The 25,813-nt window shown below is 36.2% G+C and overlaps 2 protein-coding genes across 2 annotated transcripts; one reads left to right on the top strand and one right to left on the bottom strand.

Moving 5' to 3' along the window:
• Positions 1-1,238: 1,238 nt before the first annotated feature.
• trak1b (trafficking protein, kinesin binding 1b) lies at positions 1,239-19,263 on the top strand. Its single transcript, XM_058754072.1, has 16 exons — positions 1,239-1,393; positions 1,480-1,674; positions 7,258-7,334; positions 7,817-7,933; positions 8,177-8,274; positions 8,559-8,667; positions 9,350-9,428; positions 9,521-9,651; positions 9,759-9,833; positions 9,970-10,107; positions 10,784-10,860; positions 10,972-11,178; positions 12,250-12,503; positions 13,416-13,703; positions 16,514-16,616; positions 16,691-19,263. The coding sequence occupies exons 3-16, from the start codon at positions 7,284-7,286 to the stop codon at positions 17,466-17,468; spliced, it is 2,505 nt and encodes an 834-aa protein (XP_058610055.1). The 5' UTR covers positions 1,239-1,393; positions 1,480-1,674; positions 7,258-7,283; the 3' UTR covers positions 17,469-19,263.
• Positions 19,264-21,164: 1,901 nt separating this feature from the next.
• On the bottom strand, positions 21,165-24,670 carry cckb (cholecystokinin b). Its single transcript, XM_058754073.1, has 3 exons — positions 24,605-24,670; positions 23,582-23,832; positions 21,165-21,597 (listed from the first exon to the last, which is right to left on the bottom strand). The coding sequence occupies exons 2-3, from the start codon at positions 23,829-23,831 to the stop codon at positions 21,467-21,469; spliced, it is 381 nt and encodes a 126-aa protein (XP_058610056.1). The 5' UTR covers position 23,832; positions 24,605-24,670; the 3' UTR covers positions 21,165-21,466.
• Positions 24,671-25,813: the final 1,143 nt, after the last annotated feature.

Genomic DNA, 25,813 nt, shown 5'->3' with positions numbered 1-25,813 from the left:
TATTAAATTGAGACTCCTGACCTACTTAAGTAAAATGATAAGTAAAAAAAAGTGAACAGACAAGTAAAAATGCGAAATATGTTAACATTAAGAATATTGTTCAAAGAAATATTGACATCTAAAAATATAGATTGATTTGTCTGCAGATTGTCTGGCATAAAAATTATGGTGTCATTTCCAAATATACCTGTCTCTAGTATCAATGAATAAACACATAAATGAAATTGAATAACGAAAGCTATTAAATGTAGCCCAGTAATCGTATACAGAGAAACTTTGTCACGTCTTTTGTGTTGTGAGCTGCTGCAGGAGCGCGAGGCGAGCGCGAGGCATCGGCGTTTGACGTGTGACGTCACAGGAATTGCGGCGCTCTCGGGGTGAGAATGAAAGGATGTGCTACAGGAGGAGAGGATGGGCAAAATAAGAGGAACTAAGAATTAAGGTTCAGCGGTTTGGGAGATTCGACGCCTGCTGATGAAGACATTTGTAACCATCCCGGTGTAGTGAAACAATCCGACGATCTAGGTTCTCGGTTCTTTAGAGACAAAAGCAAAATTGAAGTCTGTGCTTTATGGTTGAGGTGACTAACGCCGTTCATTTTGGAGAAATCAGTTCATCTGTGGTGCGCGTATCATCCGGACGACGATAAATGTTTTAAATGATTTCCACACGGACTGGAGTTACCTTACTTGTAAGTGAGCAGATTCATTTATATAGACACTATCACAGTCATGACATTATCTTGTTTGATAATATCTACCAGTAGCTAAAAGGTGGACTACAGAGAAATACAGATGTTCATTTTTAATGACTTAAAATCAGTTTGTTTACGCAAGGTGTAGATACCGCAGAAGATGCGGAGGAACGTCATGACGACACATGCGTAGACACGCCCATTACAAAAACAAACCACGTGATCTCGTTTTACAATTCCTGTATATTTACGATAACACGATGCATGTACGTGAGAGATGTTCTTTGTGATTTATAATCTCTGTATGTGCACAGTGCCAATAACTACAATATTTTCTGTAATTCTCTATGATTCACTAGTTTCATTCTTCAGGGATTGTGTGATCTGAGCATGTTTGTCATTTGGTTGTTAATGAAATAATTTATCTGCAAGATCCTTAGATTTAGATTTTTATGTGTTTTATAATCCTTAATCTCATTGTTCTGTGTGGTTCACAGAGGAGCAAAGCTGGACATGTTGTAGTGTCTCACTGAGAAGCAGCCAAGCTGGACGAGTCCAGTTCTGAGTGCTCGAGAACAGACCCTACAGAACCCGTACACCTTGGACCCATCCCAGAAGAGCAGTATGTAGGCGAAGGAACCGAGGAACCAGTGCCTCTAGCGCCACACGCCCTCTACAGGGACGCAGAAACAATCACAGGTCAGAACGTGTGTGTGAATGTGTGTTGTTTTGTACTAGTGCTGTACTAGTGTTGATTTGCACATCTCTGTCTCTCTCTGTTGTAGATGTTTGTAACAGCACAGAGCTCCCTGAGGTGGAGATTATCAGTCTGTTGGAGGAGCAGTTGCCGGTCTACAGGCTGAGGGCAGACTGTGTGTACGGCTATGAGCACGACGACTGGATCCATACACCTCTCATCTCGCCTGACACACGCATAGACCTCACCTCAGAGCAGATTGAGGAGACGCTCAACTACTTTTGTGAGTGAAACAGGCTTGTTATCATTAGAAAGAATTTTGACCACTAACAGGGGTTCTGCAGGTCTTAAAAAGTCTTAATTCAGCCCTTCCTCAAATTAAGGCAAAAAATCATAAATTCATAAAGTCACGGTATTAAATGTTGCATGTGTTGCAGTCATATCTTCTTTAATATTTTGCTTTTGCTTTCCAGTGCAAATATCTAAATATCCTTAAATCAAAATACGTTTACTTGAGATCTAAATTGAACATGTTTTGTTTTCTGAGCAATTAAACAAAATGAATTGAGTTTATGTTTAAAACAAGAATAAATATTTATGAATAACTTGTTTTCCCTTTGAATTAAATTGGTTTTTCTAAGACCACTGGCAGTTTTTTTTTTAATTATAAACTCACTTCATTTTGATCAATTTCTCCGAAAACAAGACATTTTCGTATTTTGATTTTTGAATCTTTAGACATTTGCACATACATTTGATCTCTAACTCAATTCATTATCATTTTTGATCTTACATTCGTTGATCTTGTGCATTTCTTCATTGTGCTGGTTTTAGAAGCATGAAAATATAAAAAATACGTTTTTGAGAAAACTGGCACATATAAAATGCTTTACTAAAAATCGAAGTTATATTTCGTGGTAGAGTTGGCAGAGAAAAAAAAACATTACTTTTGGAGCTACCTAAATAATTGCTAGACTGGAGTTCTGCAGATTCCTCTACCTTTTATCTAGTGGAGTGAGCTGTGCTCTGATATTTGAGTTATGAAAACCTTTTTTTCCTGCCACATAATATGGTATTGCTGATTTTTCCGTTTTTAAAGGACCTAGATGTAACAGAATATGTAGTGAAGATGTATCAAGGTCATTGTGAAAAGTGGACGGTGTTGTCACTGACATGACTCAGCCAGTAGATGGTGCTGCTTTCTTCTGTATCCACACTTGTTTGGTGAGTGAGATACAGAGTTTAAAATAAAGTGAACTGATGTAAGCCCATATATATGTTCAGACCACATATTATGTAAGCAATATACGTCACCATTACTGTTTTACACGCCTCTGTGAAGTTGTTGTTGTAATGTGACCTGTGAACTGTATTGTAAGTTAAAACATATAAATATCACATATTAATGTAGAAGTGTTCATAGTAAAAGATCAACTACCGTTCAAAAGTTTGGGGTCAGTAAAGGTTTTTAATGTTTTTAAAGAAGTCTCTTGTGCTCACAAAGGCTGCATTTTTTCATCAAAAACAGGAAAAACAGTAATATTGTGAAATATTGTTACTATTTGCTGTTATAGCTGTTTTCTATTTAAATACTTTTAAAATGTAATTTATTCCTGTGATGTCAAAGCTGAATTTTCAGCAGTCATTACTCCAGTCTTCAGAGTCACATGATCCTTCAGAAATCATATGCTGATTTGGTGCTCAAGAGACATTTCTTTTTATTATCAATGCTGAAAATATTTGAGCTGCTTAACATTTTTGTGGAAACCTTGATACATTTTTTCTTTCCTTTAAGAATAGAAAGATCAAAAGAATGACTTTTCCATTCCAAAGCCTTTTCTGTCACTTTTGACAAATTTAATGCATCCTTAAAGTTAAAGTGCCCCTATTATGGATTTTTGAAAATGACTCTTCATGCAGTGTGTGTAACACAGCTCTAAGTGAATGAAAAAATCCTGCAAAGTTTTAAATCTGAAAGTGCACCGTGCATAAAGTTATTGTCTCTCAAAAGAAATAGTCGAGTCTGAATCATTGAAATGAGTCGTTTTTAAAACGAATCCCAAGCCGGTTCATGTTTAAGTCAACATGAAACGTTAGCATATTGCCCACCCACCTGTTGGTTTTTTGCGTTGGTCTGAATGATAATCCAAATTCATTCTTTGCCACTAGGTGCAGCTTTTGGAGCTTAAAAATGGCTGTTTCCCTGGCAACGCTGTACACAAAGCAGCACTGAGCTCACAAAAACTGCTTTATCAGGCATTACAGGCATGATGAAAAATAAAATAAATTAAATAAAAACAGGCATGATGAAATGAAAATGAGACCAATCACCGCAGATTAGCATCACGCAAAGGAGGGGTTTGGAAAAATGAATCGTTGAGCGAATCGTTTGGGAGTCGTTGAGCAAATAAGGTAAAAATAAATGCATATTATAAGACAATGAAAGTGTTTTTTGACCTTGCATACATGTCAACCTGTTGTTGGGGACTTCCAAAACCAAAATATGTGACCCTGGACCACAAAACCAGTTTTAAGTCGCTGGGGTATATTTGTAGCAATAGCCAAAAATACATTGTATGGGTCAAAATTATCGCCAAAAATCATTAGGATATTAAGTAAAGATCATGTTCCATGAAGATATTTTGTAAATTTCTTAATGTAAATGTATCAAAACTTAATTTTTGATTAGTAATATGCATTGCTAATGACTTCATTTGGACAACTTTAAAGGTGATTTTCTCAATATTTTGATTTTTTTGCACCCTCAGATTCCAGATTTTCAAATAGTTGTATAAATCTCAATTTCGAAAAAAACTGACACTTAAGACTGGTTTTGTGGTTCAGGGTCACATATGAGCCTTTCATAACCCATAATACGGGCACTTTAATTCGTTAAAAAGAATAAAGTATCAATTAAAAAACAAAATCATACTGACCCTGTTGAACAGTAGTGTATGTTTTTTCCATCTTAAATAGTATTTTATTTTATTGTTTTTTTGTATTAAAACACACATTTATCTGATTTATTTGCACTGAACTTGTAAACAGTGCCACCTTTGCATTCTGAGAATTTGTGTAATTAACCTTTCTGCAGCCTTTATTTTTTTAAGTGGTTTTGGTTACATAACTGTTATAGATTTCCCCTCCGGGGTATCAGGCATATCGGAGAGTCTGACGCACATGCATCAATGTAAAAAGGACTTTAATGCATGATTCTAAAGTTTCACTGATTGGCTGCTGCATGTGCTAGTGTGGAAAAGCAATAATAAGTTGACACACTTTTTAGTTTAAATGTTAAATGTTTCGAACATGTTCAGTTGAATATTTGTGTACAGCTCTTGACTCAAGCCCATCTGAATAGCTACTGAGTCATGTTTACTGTCTGAATTGTGCCTCATACCAGCTTTCTGTGCGGACAGAATATTACTGAATATTAATGTATACCGACAAAGACAGAGAAATCAGCTCTGCCTTTGCCGTAATGACTAGTAATGTAATAAGTAGTCTTTTTCTGACAGACTCTGCAACAATATTATATTTCAGTTGCTGGACAGTTAAGGAATTATTCCAGTCCAATGGAAAACTGCACTTAATTAATCCTAAAGAGAATACTAGGGTGGTTTCTGTTATTCGTTACCCTTTGAATTCTTCTTTTTTAAGCAAGTATTTCGATTTCTATAGAATATTACAGACTTTCAGAAATATGCTCTGGTCAAGCTCAGGCATGTAAACCAATTTACAAATAATAAAAAAATGGCAAGACAATTATCAAGAGACCTAGGACCAAATAAACAACTAAAATTAACCAGCAAGGGATTGACAATTACACGATTTGATTTGTAATTTTTAAGTGTAATATTTTGAAGATTTTTTAGTTCAGTTTGTAGTTGTCCTTTGTATCAGACATCAGTTTATGTTTTTGAAAAATATCACAGATTAAGGGATGCATTTATGCATTTAAAAAAAATTATATTGTAATATATTTTAAAATGTAGTTTACTTCAGTGATGGCAAAGCAAGTCTTCAGTCTCACATGATCCGTCAGAAATCATTATAATATGCTGATTTGGTTTGCTCCTCAAGAACATTTCTTAATATTATCAATGTTAAAAAACGTTTGCGTTGCGTAATATTTTTATGTGAACCAGGATACAATTTTTTTCAGGGTACTCTGATGAATAGAAAGTTTAAAAGAACAGAAATTATTTGAAGTACCAATTTTTTTGTAACACTATAAACTTCTTTATTGTCTTTTTAGATAGAATTTTCTTAAAAAGTGTATAGATAAAATAACCAAAATAACCTGACTTAATTGAATTAATTGTCATATTGTGATAAAAAAAACTAATATGATTACCACCTTTACAAATGATATTTTATTTTATAATCTTATGATAATCATGTATGATATTGCATAGTCATGTGATAAAGCATAAAAATACACTGACTAGTATGAATGACCCACTATTTCACACTGTAGATTATAGTCCTTTACATTTGACCTTGTGATATCAACATTACCGTCATGTCCCGCATCCCCCCACCACCAAAACCTCCCTCTCTCTCTCTCTCTCTCTCATTCCTTCCCTCCCACTCTCTCTCTCTCTTTCTCTCTCTCTCTCTCATCGTAGTGTTAAATATAGTCCTTCTACTCTTGTTGCTGTAACTGACCACACTCTCAGCATCACTCAGTACCGTTACGGGAGGAAGGAAGTGTAGCGCTCCCATTTGGTCTGGTCCTCTCCTCTGCTGAGCGGAGAGGGAGTGAAAGGATGCACAAGATCATGGGAGCAGAAGACTTTGAGCTGGAGTGGTGCTATGAGCAGTATGCTGATGGTAAAGTCATGCATTTGCACTTTCAGTGTCTACTTGAGTAGTTTCTACTTGGATTTCTCATTATCAGGGGTGTTTTTGAAAATTTTGAGGTGTTTAGTTTGCATGTTGTGGGCTAGTTTTATCTGTAAATGTTTTGTATGAGATTCAGAAGTGCATTAAAGCTAATCACATTCTCCTTTTTGAGTGTAGCCTGAAGCCCCTGGATGTCTTCGTGTGTGTGTGTGTGTGTGTAGAGAGGAAAGCATGGTTGTCTTATTATTTGCTCTGTCCAGAGTCTTGACAGTATGTCCTCATAAAACTTTTCTTTCTCGTTCTCATCACCAGTCTGGAAGCGTTTAATATGGAGACTGAGCTCTGATTTTAGATATACAGTCCTCATTAAAGCAGTTTAGGAACTCCGCTGCATTAATAAGATTTAATTTGTTTAAATTCATTCTTTGTCTTTGAAGACCTCATTGTATGTTCAGTTTTGCATATTGAAGTTCAGCTTCTATTTTATAATACCCTTCTAACAAAAAATGCTCCTCCTGCCCACATCCTGTACATTGAATTTAGTATCAAACGTGTCATTAAAAAGATGTTGGAAAGTTAATGTTTTATCTCTATTACTTTTTATTGTTGTGCATACTTTTGTGCTTGCATGTTTCTGTGTGACTGTATGAGTGTGTGATATAACAGTAATTGTGGCTGATCTGATTCTGGCTGACTGTGGATGGGGTTGCTGAGTAACAGCACCATGGAAACAGTCGCAGGGCAATCATGCATGGTTTGTCATCGATGTTATTGTAAGAGCGTGATGGTGCGAGGTCAGCAAGCCAGTAGCTTTTTTTCCTCTTCTTTATCTACTTAAACTGACATTACATGTCTGTAAGCTTGAGAGTTCTCTTATCAGGATTATTTTTAAGGTCAGGATGTAGGAGTTTTGCCTCATTGTACTCACTGAACTCTTAATTTTGGATGTTTTTAGGTTCAAGTAGAATTGTTTAAGCTGGTCTGATGAACTAAAGTGTTTTTTCGGTTTGTGTTTCAGTACTATGTGCTGAGCGAGTGGGCCAGATGACTAAGACCTACAATGACATCGACGCTGTCACAAGACTTCTGGAGGAGGTGAGCTTTAAAAAGAAATTGTGTATTTATTATGATGCTAAAGTCTGGGGTCATTAGGATTGTTTTTTTAAAAGAAATAATTTTATTCAACAAGGATGCACTAAATTGATTAAAAGTGACACTAAAGACACATTTAATGCTACACAATTCTATTTCAATGCTGTTCTGAACTTTCAATTCATCAAAGAATCCTGAAAAAAAATCAACCATGGGTTTTACAAAAATATTATGCAGCACATTGAAAAATAAATAATAATAAATGTTGCTTGAGCAAATCAGTATATTAGAATAATTTCTGAAGGATCATGTGACACTGAAGGCTGGAGTAATGATGCTGAAAATTCATTTTTTAACTGTAATAATAATAATTCACAATTTTTACTTTATTTTTGATCAAATAAATGCAGCCTTGGTGAATATAAGATACTTATAAGCATGTTTAAATGGTAGTGGATTTTCAAATCTTTTTCTCAATTCTACAGAAAGAGCGGGATCTGGAGCTCGCTGCCCGCATCGGTCAGTCCCTCCTGAAGAAGAACCGTGTTCTGTCAGAGCAGAATGAATACCTGGAGGAACAAGTGGGCAGCATCAGGGAGGAGGTACTTGAACAGATTCATTACAACGTTTACTCTCTGGTGGGAATTCATTCAAAATGAGTTGCTCCTGCTGATATACTTCTTAGTGAATTTGGCTCTCAGTTGTCAAGCTTTTTTATAGTTCATCTCAGTTCGTGTCTGTTGTACTATTAGTAATAATATGAGAAATGATAACTAGCAATGAAGTGTGAGCAGTGAATGAATCCTTGTTAAATTGTGAAATTGTGTTTATATTATTGTACACAGGTGGCTCAGCTACACCATGAGTTGAATCTAAAAGATGAGCTCCTGCAGTTCTACACTAATGCAGCAGAGGAGAGCGAAGAGGGGTCTGGATCGCCCACGTCAGTTTACTCTTTTATAACACTGTCCTCTTTTATCTATCGCTCAAGGCCAGTGAAGCAGGTTCTGTTGGCTTCAGTTAGGATATTATTAGCCCAGGTGTTTTTAAGGGCTTCTCAGCTGTAGTTTTAAATTTATAAAGTATAACAATTTTCAACAACCTCAACACTTGTTATTTCTGTTGAATCAGACAGTTGTTCTTTCATGAAAATAAAGAAAGCAGAATTGTAATATGCCTGTATTAGGATTGATTTCTTAGTCATACAGTCTTTTGTTTCTGGATCAGGAGTCAACAGGGAAGGGCAGGAGTTTCTGCCCGTAGTGGTTCCTCTCTGGACATTCTGCAGCAAAAACTACGAGACCTGGAGGAGGAAAATCTCTCTCTCAGATCGGAGGTACATGCACATGTGAAAAACAAAAATTTAGAAACACATTACCATTCAAACAGTAATATAGTGAAAGTTTATTGCAATTTTGTCAGTAAATTTATTATTATAATTTTGTTTTCTATTTTTAATTTAATTATTTTAATTTATTCCTGTGATGACAAGGATAAATTCTTTGATAGAACAGAAATTTCAGAAGTACAGGTTTTACTGGAAATAGGAAACTTTTGTAACATTATGAACGTCTCTACTGTCTCTTTTGATCATTTAATGGCTCCTTGCTGAATAAAAGTATTGATTTCTCTAAAAATGAATTAAACCAAAATTTTGAATGGTAGTGTATGTATAAATTTGAGGAACACTAACTGTCACAACTAAGCAAAAGAGAAAGAAGACATTTTGTCCCCGGGCAATGTGTGTGCCTCTGTCCAATTTCCATGTGTGAATAGAAGAAATAATTGATTTCTATTGTGTGTGCGTGCATGCTGTGATCACAGTAGATTGTGAATCTTACCCAATATCTATAACCTCTGTTATTCAGAGTCGGGAAGGTGGTATTTGCCATGGATGGTATTTCATGTTTCTGGAGGTTTATTGATTCCACCATAGAAAGATTGTATTTTAACCGTTTTACTTTTAAAAATGACACGCTTGATCTTTAAGGAATACCGGTCTCTCTTTCTGTCCTTAGGCGAGTCAGCTGAAGTCTGAGACAGAGTCATATGAGGAGAAGGAACAGCAGCTGGTGAATGACTGCGTCAGAGAGCTAAGTGAGTGATATGTTGTTTCAGGACTCAAGTGGAGGTGTATTGTTATATATTTTGACAAAACAAAAATAAGTCCACCCTTTCTCCTCATAAAGGGCAGTCCAGCATCCAGATCTCCAGTATAGCAGAAGAACTGGCCAAAAAAACTGAAGATGCCTCTCGCCAACAGGAGGAAATCACACACCTTCTCTCTCAGATAGTGGACCTGCAGAAAAAAGCCAAAACAGTGAGAATCGTTTAGTCTTTCTTCTTTCACTTTATTGGTGAATGAATTGTACAATACATGAGATAAAGATGTTCTGAGATTTATGTGTTTGTGTGTGTTTTTGACAGTTTGCTGTCGAGAACGAAGAACTTTCTCAGCACCTTTCGGCAGCTAAAGATGCTCAAAGACAGCTTACAGCCGAGGTACTTTATATTAGACATAATAAATCAATATTCCACGTTTTTCACCTCACAAAAACATACCTGTACCTTCATAATATATTAATTCATTCTTTCTGTGTGAATGTTATTGACAATTGTTGGTTCCTCACACACACAGCTGCAGGAGCTGGAGGAGAAATACTCAGAGTGCATTGAAATGCTCCATGAGGCTCAAGAGGAGCTCAAGAACCTACGGAACCGCAGTGTGTCCGCAGGAACTCCTCGACGCTATCACGCTCTGGGACTTTTTCCCATGGTAGACACACACACACATACAGAGTTACATAACTCATGCTAGGCCAGTGCACTAAAATTCAGCTTTGGCATCACACAAATAAAATATATTTTAAAATGTATTAAAATAGTAAAGTTATTTTCAATTTTAATAATTTTTCACAATATTACTGAATTTTAATCTAATAAATGCAACTTTGGCAGTGTACTTGAAGCTATATAAATATAATAACATTTTCAAATCCTTACTGGTTTGGTATTGACATTTACTTTGGTAAAGAAAGTTGCTTATCATATCATGATGATGATAATAATAATAATAATTCCTTAATTAATGACATTTCTGTCACTACGTTGTTCTGCTAGAGATGTGCCCCCTGTCGATTTTCATTGTACACAAATACCAAATTAACTGAAAATATAAGATATTTTACACATTGAAAGGGGAATTGAAAAAGTTTGAGTGAAGATCAAACCCAAAATAGAAAAACTTCTAAAACTGAGCTAAATCTGACAAAACCTCCTTTTGGTGATGTCCACATCAGTTTAAAAATATAGTAAGTAAAGTTTTCTGTTAGGTTTAGTGTGTTGGTTAGGTTTTATAACAAGCTGTATAAATAGAAATCAATAAAAGTTCCCCATGTAGATAGTTTAGTAAACATTTGTGTTGTGTGTGTATGTGTGCATGTGTGTTTTAGGACTCCCTGGCTGCTGAAATTGAGGGAACCATGAGGAAGGAATTGAGTCTGGAGAATCCTGACAATGAAGAACAGAGGTTTGAAATGTTCCTCCCTGTTTTACCTTTCCATCACTCAGCACATTTTCTTTCATTGCCATAATCTGAGTTAGTTCAATATCTCGTAACAAAATGTGCTTTTGTCTCAAGGGTTCGTCATAAGCGTGTGTTTGAGACCGTGAAGAACATCAACCAGTCTGTCAGACAGCGATCTGCTAATTCTGCTACCAACATCCCTGGGTCCAATCAGACGCTCTCCTCCCTTAGCTCCGCCTTCTCTGACAGCAATAGCAACAATGCAGCGCCTGATAACCGTACACAGAGCATGCTCCAGGAGACCGGCTCCTCAGATGCTGCGTGAGTCTATTATGAGGCCATGTTTACAGAGGCTGTAAGCTAATAACTTTAAATTGACCTTTAAGTGAATCATCGCTACTTTGCTGGGGAAACAATATATGTATATTAAATATTCATGGGACTGAAAGGCCACTGGTTCTGGCACACTTGAATTTGAGTTAGAGGGTCATTCTCAGGAATCAATGGCATTTATACTAGAATATTTCAGGGAAATGTTTTTATTTAATTATTATTTTATTTTAAAAGGTCAGTGCTTTTCACCTACAGTTACTTCAACTACAATTTATGTACTAATTGATTTAATAATTCATACTATGTTGATAATTGATTTGATAATTGATCAGTTTAAGCATTTGATTTCCCATTTGCAATGTCGGTTTAAACTTTTGATTCATCATTTGAACATTTTTATTCATTGTTTGAGATGAATTTCTTTGATTAGGCCTATATTTTTTATGATTGGATTATTGAATTACAGTTTTAATTATGACAGGGTTGTACTGGATTGATATTTTTTTGTTGCTACCCCAAACGAAGAAATGAAATCACATTTGAGCATTTGATTTATCATTTGAGCAGCTATTTTGAGAATTTGATTTATGTTATCGTGAAGATTTATTAATATAAGTAAAATGAAATAAAAATATAATAATGATTCATACTATAAGACAAACTCACCTCTGTCACCTCATCATGTTACTACCTTAAAAATGTTAAACGGTTTTTAAATAGAAGAAATCTTGTAGCATAACAGGGTTAAACATTAATTGTAAATACAAAGACAAATTCGGCATTTTATCATCATTTTTTTTAGGTAAAAATAAATAATGAAAGCATGTTATTTAATTTAAATAAATTCTAAAATTCACTATTTTAACATCAAAATAGCACATTTGAAAATTGGTGGACATTTCTAATGGAAAATCATACATTTAAGAATAAAATAATTTTACTTTTGCAATACAGAATAAATTTGAAGCTTCCTTACATCCTTTTAAATAAAATTAAACAAATGACCTAAGAATGACCCTTGTTTTCAGTCACACAACTCTCCTTGTTTTCTGACTGCAGTACGGACAGCCCTGAGAAGCGATCTGGCTCTGAGGAGCTCAAACTGGCTCTGAGGCGACTGTCTCTGCGACGGCAGAACTGCCTGAGCGAGCGTCTCTTCTTCGAGGGGGAGCGGGAGAGGCGTAATCGAGAGCCAGCGGACAGTGGAGATTATTCAAACAGGCTGGTGCACAGCGAGAGCATTATGTCCCTGGGTGCTTGGGCCAGCCGGCCCTATCTTCCCGACAAGCTCCAGATTGTCAAACCTCTGGAAGGTGACCGAAATACCCAAAATGTCTATCCTAAGACATTTCTTCGTTACCGTTCCAGGCCACGTCCACCCACTATGATGCTTTTCAATTCGCTGTGGGGGCTAATGCATCCTCGCAAACACTTGTACTTCAGAGAATCCCGCTCCCGGATACATTTACACTAGCGATCAGGTTATGACATAGTTTTGAAAATTGATAAATATAAGGAATAGTTCACAAAAAAGTCAAGATTCTGTCATCCAACCCTTTCATTTCAAACAAATGATAATTCTGAAAGAGAAACTCCCTCCATTGTATCACTTGGCTGATGCAGATTATTTTGCATATGCTGGTACTGTTATGCATATTGATATATTCTATAAAGGCTCTTTACTATGATGAAAAATGCAGGACTTCATTTGTGTTTCATCTATGCTAAACCATGTATGTGAGAAAAGAGTCCGATCAGTCATTCTAGTATTGTGATGTAATATAGGGTAGTACTTAAGCTGCATGAAGTAGTGATTTTAAAGTTTGTTGTGAAAGTTCTTGGAGGAAGAAGTTCTGTTTTGTATTTTATTACTGCCACCTAATGGACAAAAAGTGAAAATGGACATTTTCACTTTGTCTTACTCTTCATCCATATTTTCTGTTTCTGTAATTCTTTTACTTTCTTATATTTTTTTCACCTCTCATTTTGTTTAAAGTCTGTGTTCTGCACTTTCTCTTCACTTTCAATAAAGTCACTTCATCTTATTCCTTTTGATATTCTCATTCTTTCTTTCCTTCATTCTATATTTTTCATTATCACATCATTGCACCATTGTTAATATGTGTTTGTTTTCCAACTGACCTGACGGAGCTGCTGTGTAAATATGGTTATATAATCACACACTTCTTCTTTTCAGCATCCCTCGTGTCTTTTTCTTTTCCTAGGCTCGGCTACCCTTCAGCACTGGCAGCAGTTGGCTCAGCCTAATCTGGGCGGTATCCTGGATGCTCGACCTGGTGTAGTCCCGAAAGGCTTCCGTCCCTTGGAGCTGGACCTGGAGGAAGTATATCACTATGCTGACTATGAGGAAGATGAGCCTGGAGAGCAGTACTTCCAGAATCTTCCCACCACAACCACATCTAATTCCAGTGTCCCACCTGCCCATAGCCTCGCCCCCTCAGCCTCCCCGTCACCATGTCTCAGCACAGGTCACGCTTCCATAGAATTCTCAAGTAAGTTTTGTGTCTTATACTCAAAAACGTGATTGTGATGCAAAGATTGACATTATAATAATATTTATGTTGCTAAGAAAAACATTTTATGCATGTATAATATGGACATATATTGTGTAAGTATATATAGAGAGAATCCTTATTCACTATTTGCTATAAGTTTTTATTATTGTAAATTGCATATTTTATTTATTTATTTACTTATTTAAAAATTAATCGAAACAAACAATTTCCTATATGTTAACCTAACAAATTTCTCAAGTTACTTTAAAACTGTGTATTTGGTAAATATTCATTTAGATAAAGTTGATTGAACTATATATTTGCTGTAGGGATGCACTGATACCACTTTTTCCAGTATTCGCCTGATACTACTTTTATTTTTGGTACTTGCCGATACCGAGTACCGATACCGAGATTTTCATTGCATTTGTACATTTTTAAAATATTGGGTACAGAAACCAAAAGATTATGTATAATGTTAGTTGGTTAACTTCATTTATCAAATAGATACAGTCAAACCAAAATGTATTCAGACACATTCAACATTTCTCACATTATCACAGTTTATTTGCTATAGTTTAGAAAATGGTAATAAAATATGACACGAACTCAGAGTTAAACTGTGTCAGAAAAAATTCAGCTTGATAATGTCAGATAAATTTGATAGAAAGGTATGTAATGGATTACAATCAACCAAAAATTATTCAGACAGCTGTTAGTATGACAATATTTACACAACTATCAATACTTTGTCGGGCAACCCTTAGCCTTAACGACAGCCTGTAGTCTCCTGGGCATGCTGTCAACCAGGTTCATGCAAACCTGAACTTCAATTTTTTCCCAGACTCGGTCTGAATAATTTTTGGTCCCAAATGTATCAATTTTACTGGTAGTCCACTGTATATGTTATAATATGTCACAGTTTACTTTATTTTGCTATCCTCACTTACTTAAATGAACTATAGTGTACTGCACCCTAGTAAAAAAAATATCAAAAATTGTATCTGGTGTCTGAATAATATTTGGTTTTACTTTATATCATTCGGTTATTTTGACACTTAATTATGCCCATTAAAATGTATTTTACAAGTTTTTGTTACTTTCACTGTTCTTTTTTTTTTTTTTTTTTTTTTTTTTTTGCTCTATGGTACATCATCTTTAATTTAATAGCATTAGAGCTGCTCCATTGCAGTGGCTTAGTACTGCGTTGCAGCGAACATCAATAAAGATCACACAACAGAAATCTGTCTCTCCCTCCCTCCCTACCGTTAAGTAACTTGTGCATTGTTTTACTTACTTGTTTTTAACATATCCGACCAAACTACAAACGTTCCAGTAATGTCTGTGAGAAAGGGATATTCACTCGACGAGCTCGCGCATCTGAGCCGCCGCACGCTCAATCCACTCGTGTGCTTTGCTTAGCCTATCAGCTTGCGCACATCAGCTATACAGGCGTTAATACCGAATGTTTAACATTAAATTCATTGCATACATATACTTCGTAGACATCCTTAATCTCTAATAACTCCATTCTGCTGTCTGTTGTTCTGTTATCCTGTTTCTTTGTCTGAATATGGCACTTATCACATGCTGTGTGGTCAGGGCCATATTTACCTCTTTTCGTGACATAGGCAAAACAAGTTTTTGGGCCCCCCTTCCCTCTTAATATAATAGGCCTAATTACCTATTATATTAATTACCTAATTACCACCCAAGCAAACAAAAATATTTCTTAATGAGTGGAAACTGTTACAATGTTTTCTATCGCAATAAGCGCTTATGTTCAGTCAATAAAAATTTAATGTAGTTCTTAATTTGTTTGAGAACTGAGAAAGACCATTCCATTAATAGGTGTGGCGTCGTGGCCACATTACCACTTTGGGAGTGCATTATTTGTCTAATAATTTTAACGGCCTGGAGTCACAATCACACATCAAGACATTGTTCAGATGATTTGTTTAATGACATTTGACTTTCCCGTCCTGAAATCTCGTGTGTTGGACTAATTTTTTACGCACCTCATCCCAAACCTTCCGTTGCAAATTCCAAAACGTCATTTTAGAGCTAATAACAGAAGCTTGAGCAATTTATATGCAGGCTAATGCAGTTATTCATGCAGTCTAATGCAGTTATTAGAGAACGAGAGAGAGAGAGGGAGATTAAGCACGTGTGAATACCTACATCTATGCGTTTCTCAGCAGCGTCTACAAATAGCAAATCTTTAAGTTGAACTGCTTCAAGAACCTTGCTACTGAGAAATGTCATTGTGATTTCCGTACATAAAAAAGGTGGAAGACATGGAAATAGTTTGTCATTTTTTACCCTATTGTTTGTTATATTTGTTCAATGCCTTCTGGGGTTTTGATTCTTTTACTGTTGTAGATAGCCTACAGTATAATAAAAATATATATCTCTTCATATATACCGTCGGAGCTTCTGGCCCTACGGTGGAAACGCATTGTGATTTTTGGCCCGGTGCTACAGGTCTGAGGCTATTAGCCCCGCCCAGCATTTATTTATTTAAAAATAAATAAAACTGTACATTGGCCCATTGTCCTGGACTAACAACTTTTGAAATTCAAATTTACAAATTTATCAAATCAGTATTTCAAATCCATGTATTTGGCAAGCAGCCAAAAATATACACATTTAAAAAATATATATTTCATACTTTTTCATAACTTTCATAAATTATTAATTTAAATAAAAATAAAAGAAAACATTTCATACTCTTTTCATAAATTTCCTAAATTATTAATTTAGATAAAAATAAATGAAAACTCTCTCAACGTTTGTATCTTTTCCAGTGTATTTCCCGGGCAAATGCATGGCTCACACGAGTTCAACCTACACCTTCACAACCTGCAAAATCCTCCATCCGTCTGATGAGCTCACGAGGGTGACACCCAGGTAATGCACTGTCCTGTAACTGAGACAATAACTGACTAGCCAATCAGCACTTAATTTTCTACTTTTCTATCCAGTTTAAACCCCGTCCCCACCTCATCCTGCGTGATGTCAAGCAGTCTGCGCTCGACACCTGCCGCCACGCCGTGTACTCCTCGGCGAATGAGTCTGTCCCAGTCTCAGTCCTTCACCAACCTGCGGGACTCCACCAAAACCTTCAGCACATCTTTGGGCCTGGTTCGCCTTCTGCAGGAGAGGGGCATCTCTGCTGCCGTGTACCAGCCTCAGAGCTGGGACAGAGGAAGCGGAGGAGTCCTCCTCTCCACCTCAGTTCTTCCTCCTCCACCTCCTGACCTGAACCGACCCACCACTCCGCCAAATTCCCCTACCCGTTGCACTCCCAGCCCAGGTTCAGCGGTTTCTGATACAGACACCTCCACACCTTTCTCTTTTAAGAGCCCGTCCTATGAAAACTTCTTGGCTTCCAAGCCAGCAAGGTCTATTTTGAAAGAGGTGGCAGGGGTGTCTGGGGCTCAGGCTAAAGACTGTGAGAGCCAAACCGATGTCAGTATGTATAGTCTCAACTTGGTTGATAAGCTGAAAAGGTTGGGGTTGGCAAGCCCTGGGGCTTCAGGGGCAACAGGGGGAGGGATTCCAAGGCCAAGCCCACTTATAGGTCCTCTGGGTGGGCTTCGGAGGGCAGGGTCCCCCTTTAGTCCACTAAACGAAGGTATGAGGAGGAATCGAAGCTATCCTGCTATGGTTGGGGCCAGTATGGCAATGAAGGGGCCCGGCCCTCAAGGGGATGAAATGCTACTGGCTCCTAAACTACCCAAGCAAACAAGTCTTAAATAATGAGTTATGCATAATAATGAAACGCACAATCAGTGGATTGTACCTCACTAACTTACTGATAAGTTACTCATAACTTGTAATATACACTAAAAAACACTGTCACCTAAAGTGGTAATTCACCCCAAAAAAAGGAAAGAAAATTCTGACATTTACTCACCCTTGTATCATTCCAAATCTGACTTCACAGAAGACAAAATTATTGGACCTCATTGACTTTCATTGTATGGCCAAAGTATTATTTTCAAAATATCTTTTCAGTAGAAAGTAAATCATACTGAAAAATTTCAGTATACTGAAAAAATCATACTGACATCATTTACATGTTGTTTCAAATCTGTATTTCTTTTTTCTTCTGAGCACAAAAGAAGATATTTTGAAAAATGTTGGAAGCTAAATATGGACAAAAAAATACAGTGGAAATCACTGTATCACTGGGAACCAAAACTGTTTGGTTATATACATTCTAAACATTCAATGTCTTCTTTTGTGTTCAGCAGAGGAAACATGCATAAAATACAAAAAATAAAAAGGACAAAAAAAAAAATACAGCGGAAATCAATGGGAACCAAAACTGTTTGGTAATAAACACTCTTGAAAATATCTTCTTTTGTGTTCAGGAGAAGAAACAAATGTATACAGGTTTGGAACAACATGAGAGTGAGTAAATGTTTTTATCTTAATAATAACACATATGCAGATGGTAGTTTAAAGTGTTATTTTAATTCATGCTGATCTCCTGATTTGCCCTGTACAATCTAATGTGACATATATCCTGTACAGATGGTGCTGATTGTATGTAACCTTTGACCTCACTTTGACTTCCCAGTGCACATGCAGGAAGGAATAAATCAACAAAAACCAAATGAACTAGAAAATCTGCAGTCACATGTATGGTTTGATCACTATGAATTAGAACTAAGTTCAGATATCACACTTGACGTGTATTTTTCGAGCTGAGGGCATTTCCAGGGTATATGAAAATGTATCGATCCGGGATCAATGCTGTTCGTTTCCTGCTTTCGGCAACTATAAAATGTATTTTCCCCAGTTGCCTGCTGGTTTTGAAGGATGGAATTTAAGTTGATGTATTGATGCTTGCAGATAGGATGTGCGGAACAAGGTTTAATCACCCACCTCAACCAACTCTCTTTTCCTCCATTACTCTGTGTATCTTTATCTTTATCTGTCTGTCTGTCTATACCTTTTTTTAGAAGACAAATCTTTAATAATGAAGTGACTATTGTAGCTTTTCATTTGATGAGTGGGTGAATGAATTGAGGGTTATTGGCTACATTGATAGACTGATTTAAGAAAGTGCTGCTGTCTTGCTGTTTTTCTATGTAAAAAAGCGAGTGCCTGTATTTGTCATCTATCATGTCAGAGTTTTTACTGAACAGTTGGAAAAGGTTGGAGAGCACTAATGAGCACTGAGCACTTGTGTTTATAGCGATTTTATTCTCTTTATTTATTAATTTACCTTGTTTTGTTGTTTCATGTTATTTGAAATGTGCACTTTGACGTTCTAATGTGCTGTTTAACACCACCTGTTTCATAACGTTTTTTAGATTTAGTTGCTCTCAGGTAATGGTCGTACAAGGGACAGGCTTTTAGATTAGTGACTACGCAATAATGTTCGTTTTTTCAAATAAAAATAAATGCAGAGAAATAAAATGTATGCTTCTTGTCTGTCGATGCCCTTAACTGTCACCAGAGGGCAGTGTGCCCTCACTCATTTGTTTTCATTCCTTATTTGCACAACCCGCCGAATTACAAGTAAAAATTTTGACTTTCTTGACTCTGTGTATGTTTCTCATTTAAAAAAAAGCTTTCAATCAAAGGGTCCATAATTAAATGCTTAAACTGAGTTACGAGTTGCATATGAATCTACAATTTTACTTTCAAGGAGCTTACTTTTAAGATAGTTTTTATTTATTTAACAATTTGGTAACTGCGTTATTCCTCTAACTTCCATTTCAGGACATAACATGTTGAAACAACTGTTAAATAGAAGCAAAGGTAAACTGGGGCAAATTGGCGCGTTTTCCAAAATGGCGCGAAGAATTGCCGCAGGAATGAGGTAAGCAGGTTTACATGTTAATTTTCTCGCGTTGTTTGTTCGGAATAAATGAACACGCCCCTCCGAGTTTTTGTTTGGAATTGCATTTTTTTGTTATTTTTTTTATATTTTTTTATATCATGCATGATTTGGACTTGGTTTCATAGTTTTGGTCAGTCAGAATGTTTCCTCCCTTATTTGAAATGTGAATGGGTTGCATTTCTCCTATAACACAGCTGTTTGGTATTGGTTGTTTGAAGAAGTACAAGACAAAAGTGAAGGGAAGCAATTTGTTATCCCAGACAGGATGGCGACTAACCTAATTTCAGTTCTTGCCTACTTCAGACATGCTCTCCAAATTAAGTGTCTAAAGAAAGAGAATAAAATATCTGGGTTTTCATGGTAATTGCCATGGGAACAGGACTGGAATTATTTGCACTGAAGTATTTCTCATAAAACACAACGATGTCCTGCAAAGATGAATCAGCCCAAACAGTAGCATTTAATATCCTGAAGCAGGTAGGGCATCATTTGAAGATGTCTCTTAGATTAGACTCATAAATATATGACTATTTTATGCACTGCAATAACTTTTCCACTGGCTTGGGAGCAAATCCATTAAGAGACGCTTCAGGGAAAAAAATCCTCAATTATATCATGAAATATCCATCAGAGAATGTTAATCTCTGGCCACAAATAAGTAGCCATGTTTTGGTTCGTCCATTTGCGTCATCCAACCAGACACAAAATAACACAAACAATTGCTCATCGTTTTAAATGAGGGCAAGAAGTCAAGCTAAGGTATCAATAATCTAACCAATGAGAAAGTTTTACCTTAGTGTCCCCAGTGTTTCATTGTTCCTGCCCAGCAACAGTACCGACTCCAATAACTTTATTCCCATTTGACTAAATAATGACAAGCTGAATCCAATCCACTGGTGGTCTAATGTGATGTAATACGTCTTCGATGTTAGATTAGATCTATAATTGAGGGTTTGATGCAATTAACATTCGTTCTTATTGGCCAGTATTTGATTACAGCTCAGTAGCATTTCGCCTTTATTAAGGGTCAGTGGAGGAAAAGGGTGATGTTTTGAATATGACAGTTCTGTCCAGCTCTTGGGCATCTAAATATTGCCTAATTATAGTAGACAGTGACGTGCGTGTATGTGGCGGATCACCAGTCTGAAGACATGCCATATCCACTGCAGCTTGATGGTTGGCCTGTTATTATATAGAGAGTTCTATTGCATCTGTCTGTCTTCCAGTGTATTTCCATCTGTGTGTGCCTGTCAAACGGAAATCTTTACTCTTGGACAGTGTGTGAAGCTCAGTAAATCCCTTGAGTCTGCCTTGAAGTATAAGAAGTATAAGAAGTATAAGAGCATCTGAATAATTCAAATGGTCTTTTTTAACCAGAAAATGTTCTACTGTCTCCACTTAATGTTCCTTTAAAGCATTTTCTCCATTAATTCATTTACTAATTTATTGATTTTTCACTTTCTTTTCAAGCAAAGAGGCTTCCTGACAAAGCAGTCTGAGCCGCAAAGTCTTGTTAAGCCATTTGTCAAGCACTTCCTTCCATTAAAAGCGAGTTTTGATGGACAAACTGCCAGAGTCTGTAGGATTTAAGGCCAAAGTTGAATGCTGACCTGATTTATTGAAAACTGTATTTTCATGAATCTGACAAGCACATCAGCTTAATGGTTCTCTTTAGGCAAAAACCACTGCATATGTGACAAATAAAATCAAATAAAATTACAAGACTGAAAAACAACAACAATACTTTGAGACTTTTTTGTCTTTTTTTGCAAAATTAGGCATATGTGTATATTGCATTATACTGGTTTCTTAACAAATGTACATTAGAATAATAATAACAATAGTAGTAATAAATATACTCTTTATTTGTAGATGAGGAACCCGGTGATGTATATGGATTTTATGATGAGTATTCATATTCCTCAGCACTCCGGCGGCCAAAATCCATCCAGCCCACGTAATCCCGATCTTTTATCCGGTGGTTAATGCTGTTTGCTCTGTTGTTCACGGAGGAGTTACGACGAACAGAACCTAGGAGAGAAAGAAAGAAAGAAGTTAATGCAAAATCTCTTAATATCCTAAATATATAACTAGTAGTGACATAGTGTAAATATGTATAAGTAGAAAAAGTGGATTTTATATATGCACATCTCTGGATTTAGTTCCATACAAACACTTATAATATAAATCACGTTTAGACGCAACTTTCCAACATCTCTTAAAACCTTGTTCTAAATGGCAAGATATCAATGAAGCTGGCACTGTAGCCAGTTTTCTGTCACCCATTAAAACATAAATCATACTTAAGTGAGCAATTGATGATGTTAATGCCAAAAAAAAAAAAAGATGTCAGTGTGAACTCTTGCTTTTTATTAGATGTGTCAAAATGGCATTTAAACAGTCAGGATTCTCTTGACTTGCTGTGAATTGTAATAATTATTTTTAATAGACGTGATTGGAAAAAAATGATTGAGTTGATTGGCCTGCTACTGTGTGTGGCAATGTTTGGGCAACGTTTCAGCTACATACAGCATGTTAGGTGTCATTCAATCTGTTGACAAGGGTGTGATGCTGTTTGCAACAGATGGGAGACTTTCAACATACTATACATACTATCATTTCTTTGAAATTTGTACAAGTTGTAGACTTGTTGTGACATGCTGACATGTGTGAAGCTTGCACCTCCTACTCACAATTATTAATTAAAAGAGAGAGAGAGAGCTGACCTTAGTGAGAAACTGAGTACGGTGAGAAACGGTATCTCAATAATAGGATCAGTTAGTTCCCACTACACACACAATGAATGTTTTCATCACGTACTCACACATTTGTTGTTCTATCATGGTTTGGAGATTCCATTGGCTTTTTTTAAATACTGGGCAAATTATATTATCTGCCCCCAAACCTAAATCTAACTCTTGAAGAAAACCTTTCAGAATTTTAGACGTTGTTTGTCTGTTTATTGAACTATAATTTACTGTAAATTGAAAAATGTTTCCTTTTGGAGAGCATAAATGCTCCCCAATTTTTAATTGAGGTCCTTGTGGGAATATTTGTTCACTGTAATGTATGGAAAACCTGATCCACATACACAAACACACATTACAGGTGCTCCTTGTTTACAATTTAGTGTTTAATAAAATGTCATGTCACACTGAGCTTGCATGTTGAGAGGTGCAATTCCCTGTTCCTGCGATTAGGAATGATAATAGTTCCCCTAGATCCCCTTTGAATAGGAGACGCCCTGATGAGTGGTTATGCAATTTAATGGTGCACACCTGACCCAAATATATCCAGCCCTCGTACACCTCGGGCATAAACATGCTTCACTCGGCTGTGTTTGTGTTTGTCAGTGCCCAGCAACGCTAACCTGGAGCAACTGTATAGTGCGTGACAAAGGTTTTCCTTTCATTATGCGGAAACCTGTAGTTTCATGTAATGATTTTACCTGCTTGTTTGTTATTTTACCTTCCTGTTGTTGTTCTCCTAAAAATGAACTTGTTCTAAATGTGTGTAGCACAATTGTTTTTATTTTATTTTTTATTGAGTATTTCTGTGTTTATGTGTAGAGAAGAATAAGCCAATTTGCATTTTAGATTTGTTAGCACTTTTTTTTTTTTTAACAGATTATTTTTTTTTATTTAAAGAAATGCTGAGCTCATTTCAAATGAAGGCAAAAGAAACACTGCGTTCATACACAAGGACATACACTGAGACAAAATAAGCACGAAAGTTAAACAGGAAAGGGAGCGCAGAAGAGATGGAAACAAAGAGAAGGAGCAGAATGAAATGAATCTTGATCAGTTTGTCTGCTTCTTCTCCTTCCAGCTCTTCCTGTTGTCCATTTGTGTATGTACTGCGTATGAGTTAGTTTCACTGTTACTCATTCTGTGTTTCTGTCCTGGTTACTGTGCATTTGCTGAAGCTCCGTTTTTTTGGTTTTCAAGATGATTGAAAACCATTGTCATTCTTTCTGTCATTGTGGATCATTGTTGGTTGTTCAAGTGTCTCTCACCTTTTTTGGAGATGAGTTTGGCCAGCAGTTCGCTGAGGTTGGCACGGGTGTCTTGGTCTGTGTTGCCTGCTGGCTGCTGTTTGAGGGTGAGGCTGGTGGAGCGGACGACCCGGTGGTGCCCATTTAAACTGGCGTCCAGCTGCGAGGGGAGAGGGATGTCATCAGTGTCAGGGGAAGAGGAGCGGGGCCGACCCAAACAGGAGGCAGAAAGCGCAGCCAGGATCACACACACGCACACCCCGCTGTTCATCCTGCACATGTGAACGAGATGAGGAGCAGAGAGAGGCAAGCATGTTAAATGAAATCCTTTTTCTGAGACTTAGTTTCTTGCTGCCATACAATTTTATGCATTTTCTTTTTAAATGGTATTATAAATTTTATTATTATTAATATTAAATGTATTTGCATAGTTTCTTTTTTAAATTTTATTATTTTTATTATTACTAATATTAAATGTATGTGCATATTGTTTGTTTTTACTGCCATATAATTAAAAAATGTTTATTTTAATAAATTTTTATTTTATTATTATTAATGTTAAATTTATATAATTACTTGTATTGTTTCTGATATACGGTTTAGTTTATTTAATTTATTATTTACTGATATACCGTTTATTTCATTCATTAATTTTACTATAAATATCACATTTTGATTCTTATTTTAATTTGGTTTTAATTATGCAAAATTAAAATTTAAGTAATTAAGTAAAAAAACTGATTTATCCTTTAAATTTAAATCACTTATTAATAAACAAATTTATTTGACTATAATAGAAAATAACACGGAAAATACAGTTATTTAGTGTAAAAAATTCGCTATTTTTTCAGACTTTTTGTCAACTAGGTGTAAAGGATGAAAGACATTTTAAGTATATAGATAGAAAGTATTAAGTAAATAATTTTAGAAAAACAGGAAAGTTATCAAACACCGTTTACAATTATCTTTTGTTACTCTAATGTTCGACTCTAAAGTTAAAGAATAGATAGATAGATAGATAGATAGATAGATAGGATCTCTTACCTTATTCTGTTTTGTGAGCTTGGAGGAGAATGAAAGTGGGTATTCTCAGGAAGGAGGGAGAGAGGCACTTATATACCCAGCTGTGACGTGCACACACACGCACACACATGCATTCACTCACACACTTACACAGACATGCACGCACATGGAAAGTGTTTAAGCATACATATGTACATCATGCTATTTTTGCATCTGCTTTTTCTTAGAATCATAGATTTGTTCTACGATTCTTTTTTTTACATTTTAATTATTAAATTGTTCTGTTGAACTGTTTTAATTGTCATTCCTGAATTTGGCGATACTTTAATCCAAACTCAATTATACAGACGAAGCCAGCATATAACAGGTTTAAATATCTGCAACAACCGAGGATCAAGAGTCGAGGGGAAAAGTCTGGATATCTGTGTGGAAAAACCAAACATGTAATTTGTATGCCATTTCCGCGTGTTAGATATGCTGGCCATTTCAGCTCTTGCTGTGTAAGTGAATGGCCACCATCATGGCACCAGCCTCACCTGTACTCTCTGTCCAGGTGTGGGCCAAAGTAGACACACAAGTGTCTAAATCTAATAGTAATAAAAAATGTTGTGAGTCATTGATAAAAAGCTTTACTTATAGAACTTTATGGAAGTGTTTCAGTACCAGTACTTTTACACTTAGTATGATGTAAACACCTGTCTCAAGGCCATGTTCTTTTTAGTTCACTGTATCTATTTTCTTCTCCCCTTTCTTTGAAGTCATTCTTCTAAGACTTCTTTCTTTATCTTCTGCCGTCACACTGCTTTTGTAAACCCTTGTGTGCAGACCGGAAATGGTGGTGTTGGACAAAAAATCAAACAGATTCATTTTGAGATAACCTGCATGATCAATAACAACTGATCCCTGTCATTTGCACAGTAACGGGAAGACAGAGTTATCAGAGTTGATCTGTGCAGCTCTAACAGTGTTTCCTGCATGAACTTTGAGGAATATTTCACCAAAAATGAAAACTGTGTCATCATTTACTCACTCTCATGTTGCTCCATATGACTTTCTCTGAAGAATATCCAGGTTTCACTATAATTTATCAAGCTGTTAAGCTTCGAAATGAGAAAGCTAACACCATAAAAGTATCATTTTATGTTGTTAGTTTTGTCATTTTGGAAATGCTGTTTTGTACCTTGGACCTTGATGTGCTCGTACACTTTCATTATAGAAAAGCTTGGCCAA

This window comes from Onychostoma macrolepis, chromosome 19 (genome assembly GCF_012432095.1).
Source record: "Onychostoma macrolepis isolate SWU-2019 chromosome 19, ASM1243209v1, whole genome shotgun sequence".
Taxonomy (NCBI): domain Eukaryota; kingdom Metazoa; phylum Chordata; class Actinopteri; order Cypriniformes; family Cyprinidae; genus Onychostoma; species Onychostoma macrolepis.
Note: the sequence above shows the minus strand (reverse complement) of the source record. Positions and strands in the feature narration are given on the sequence as shown.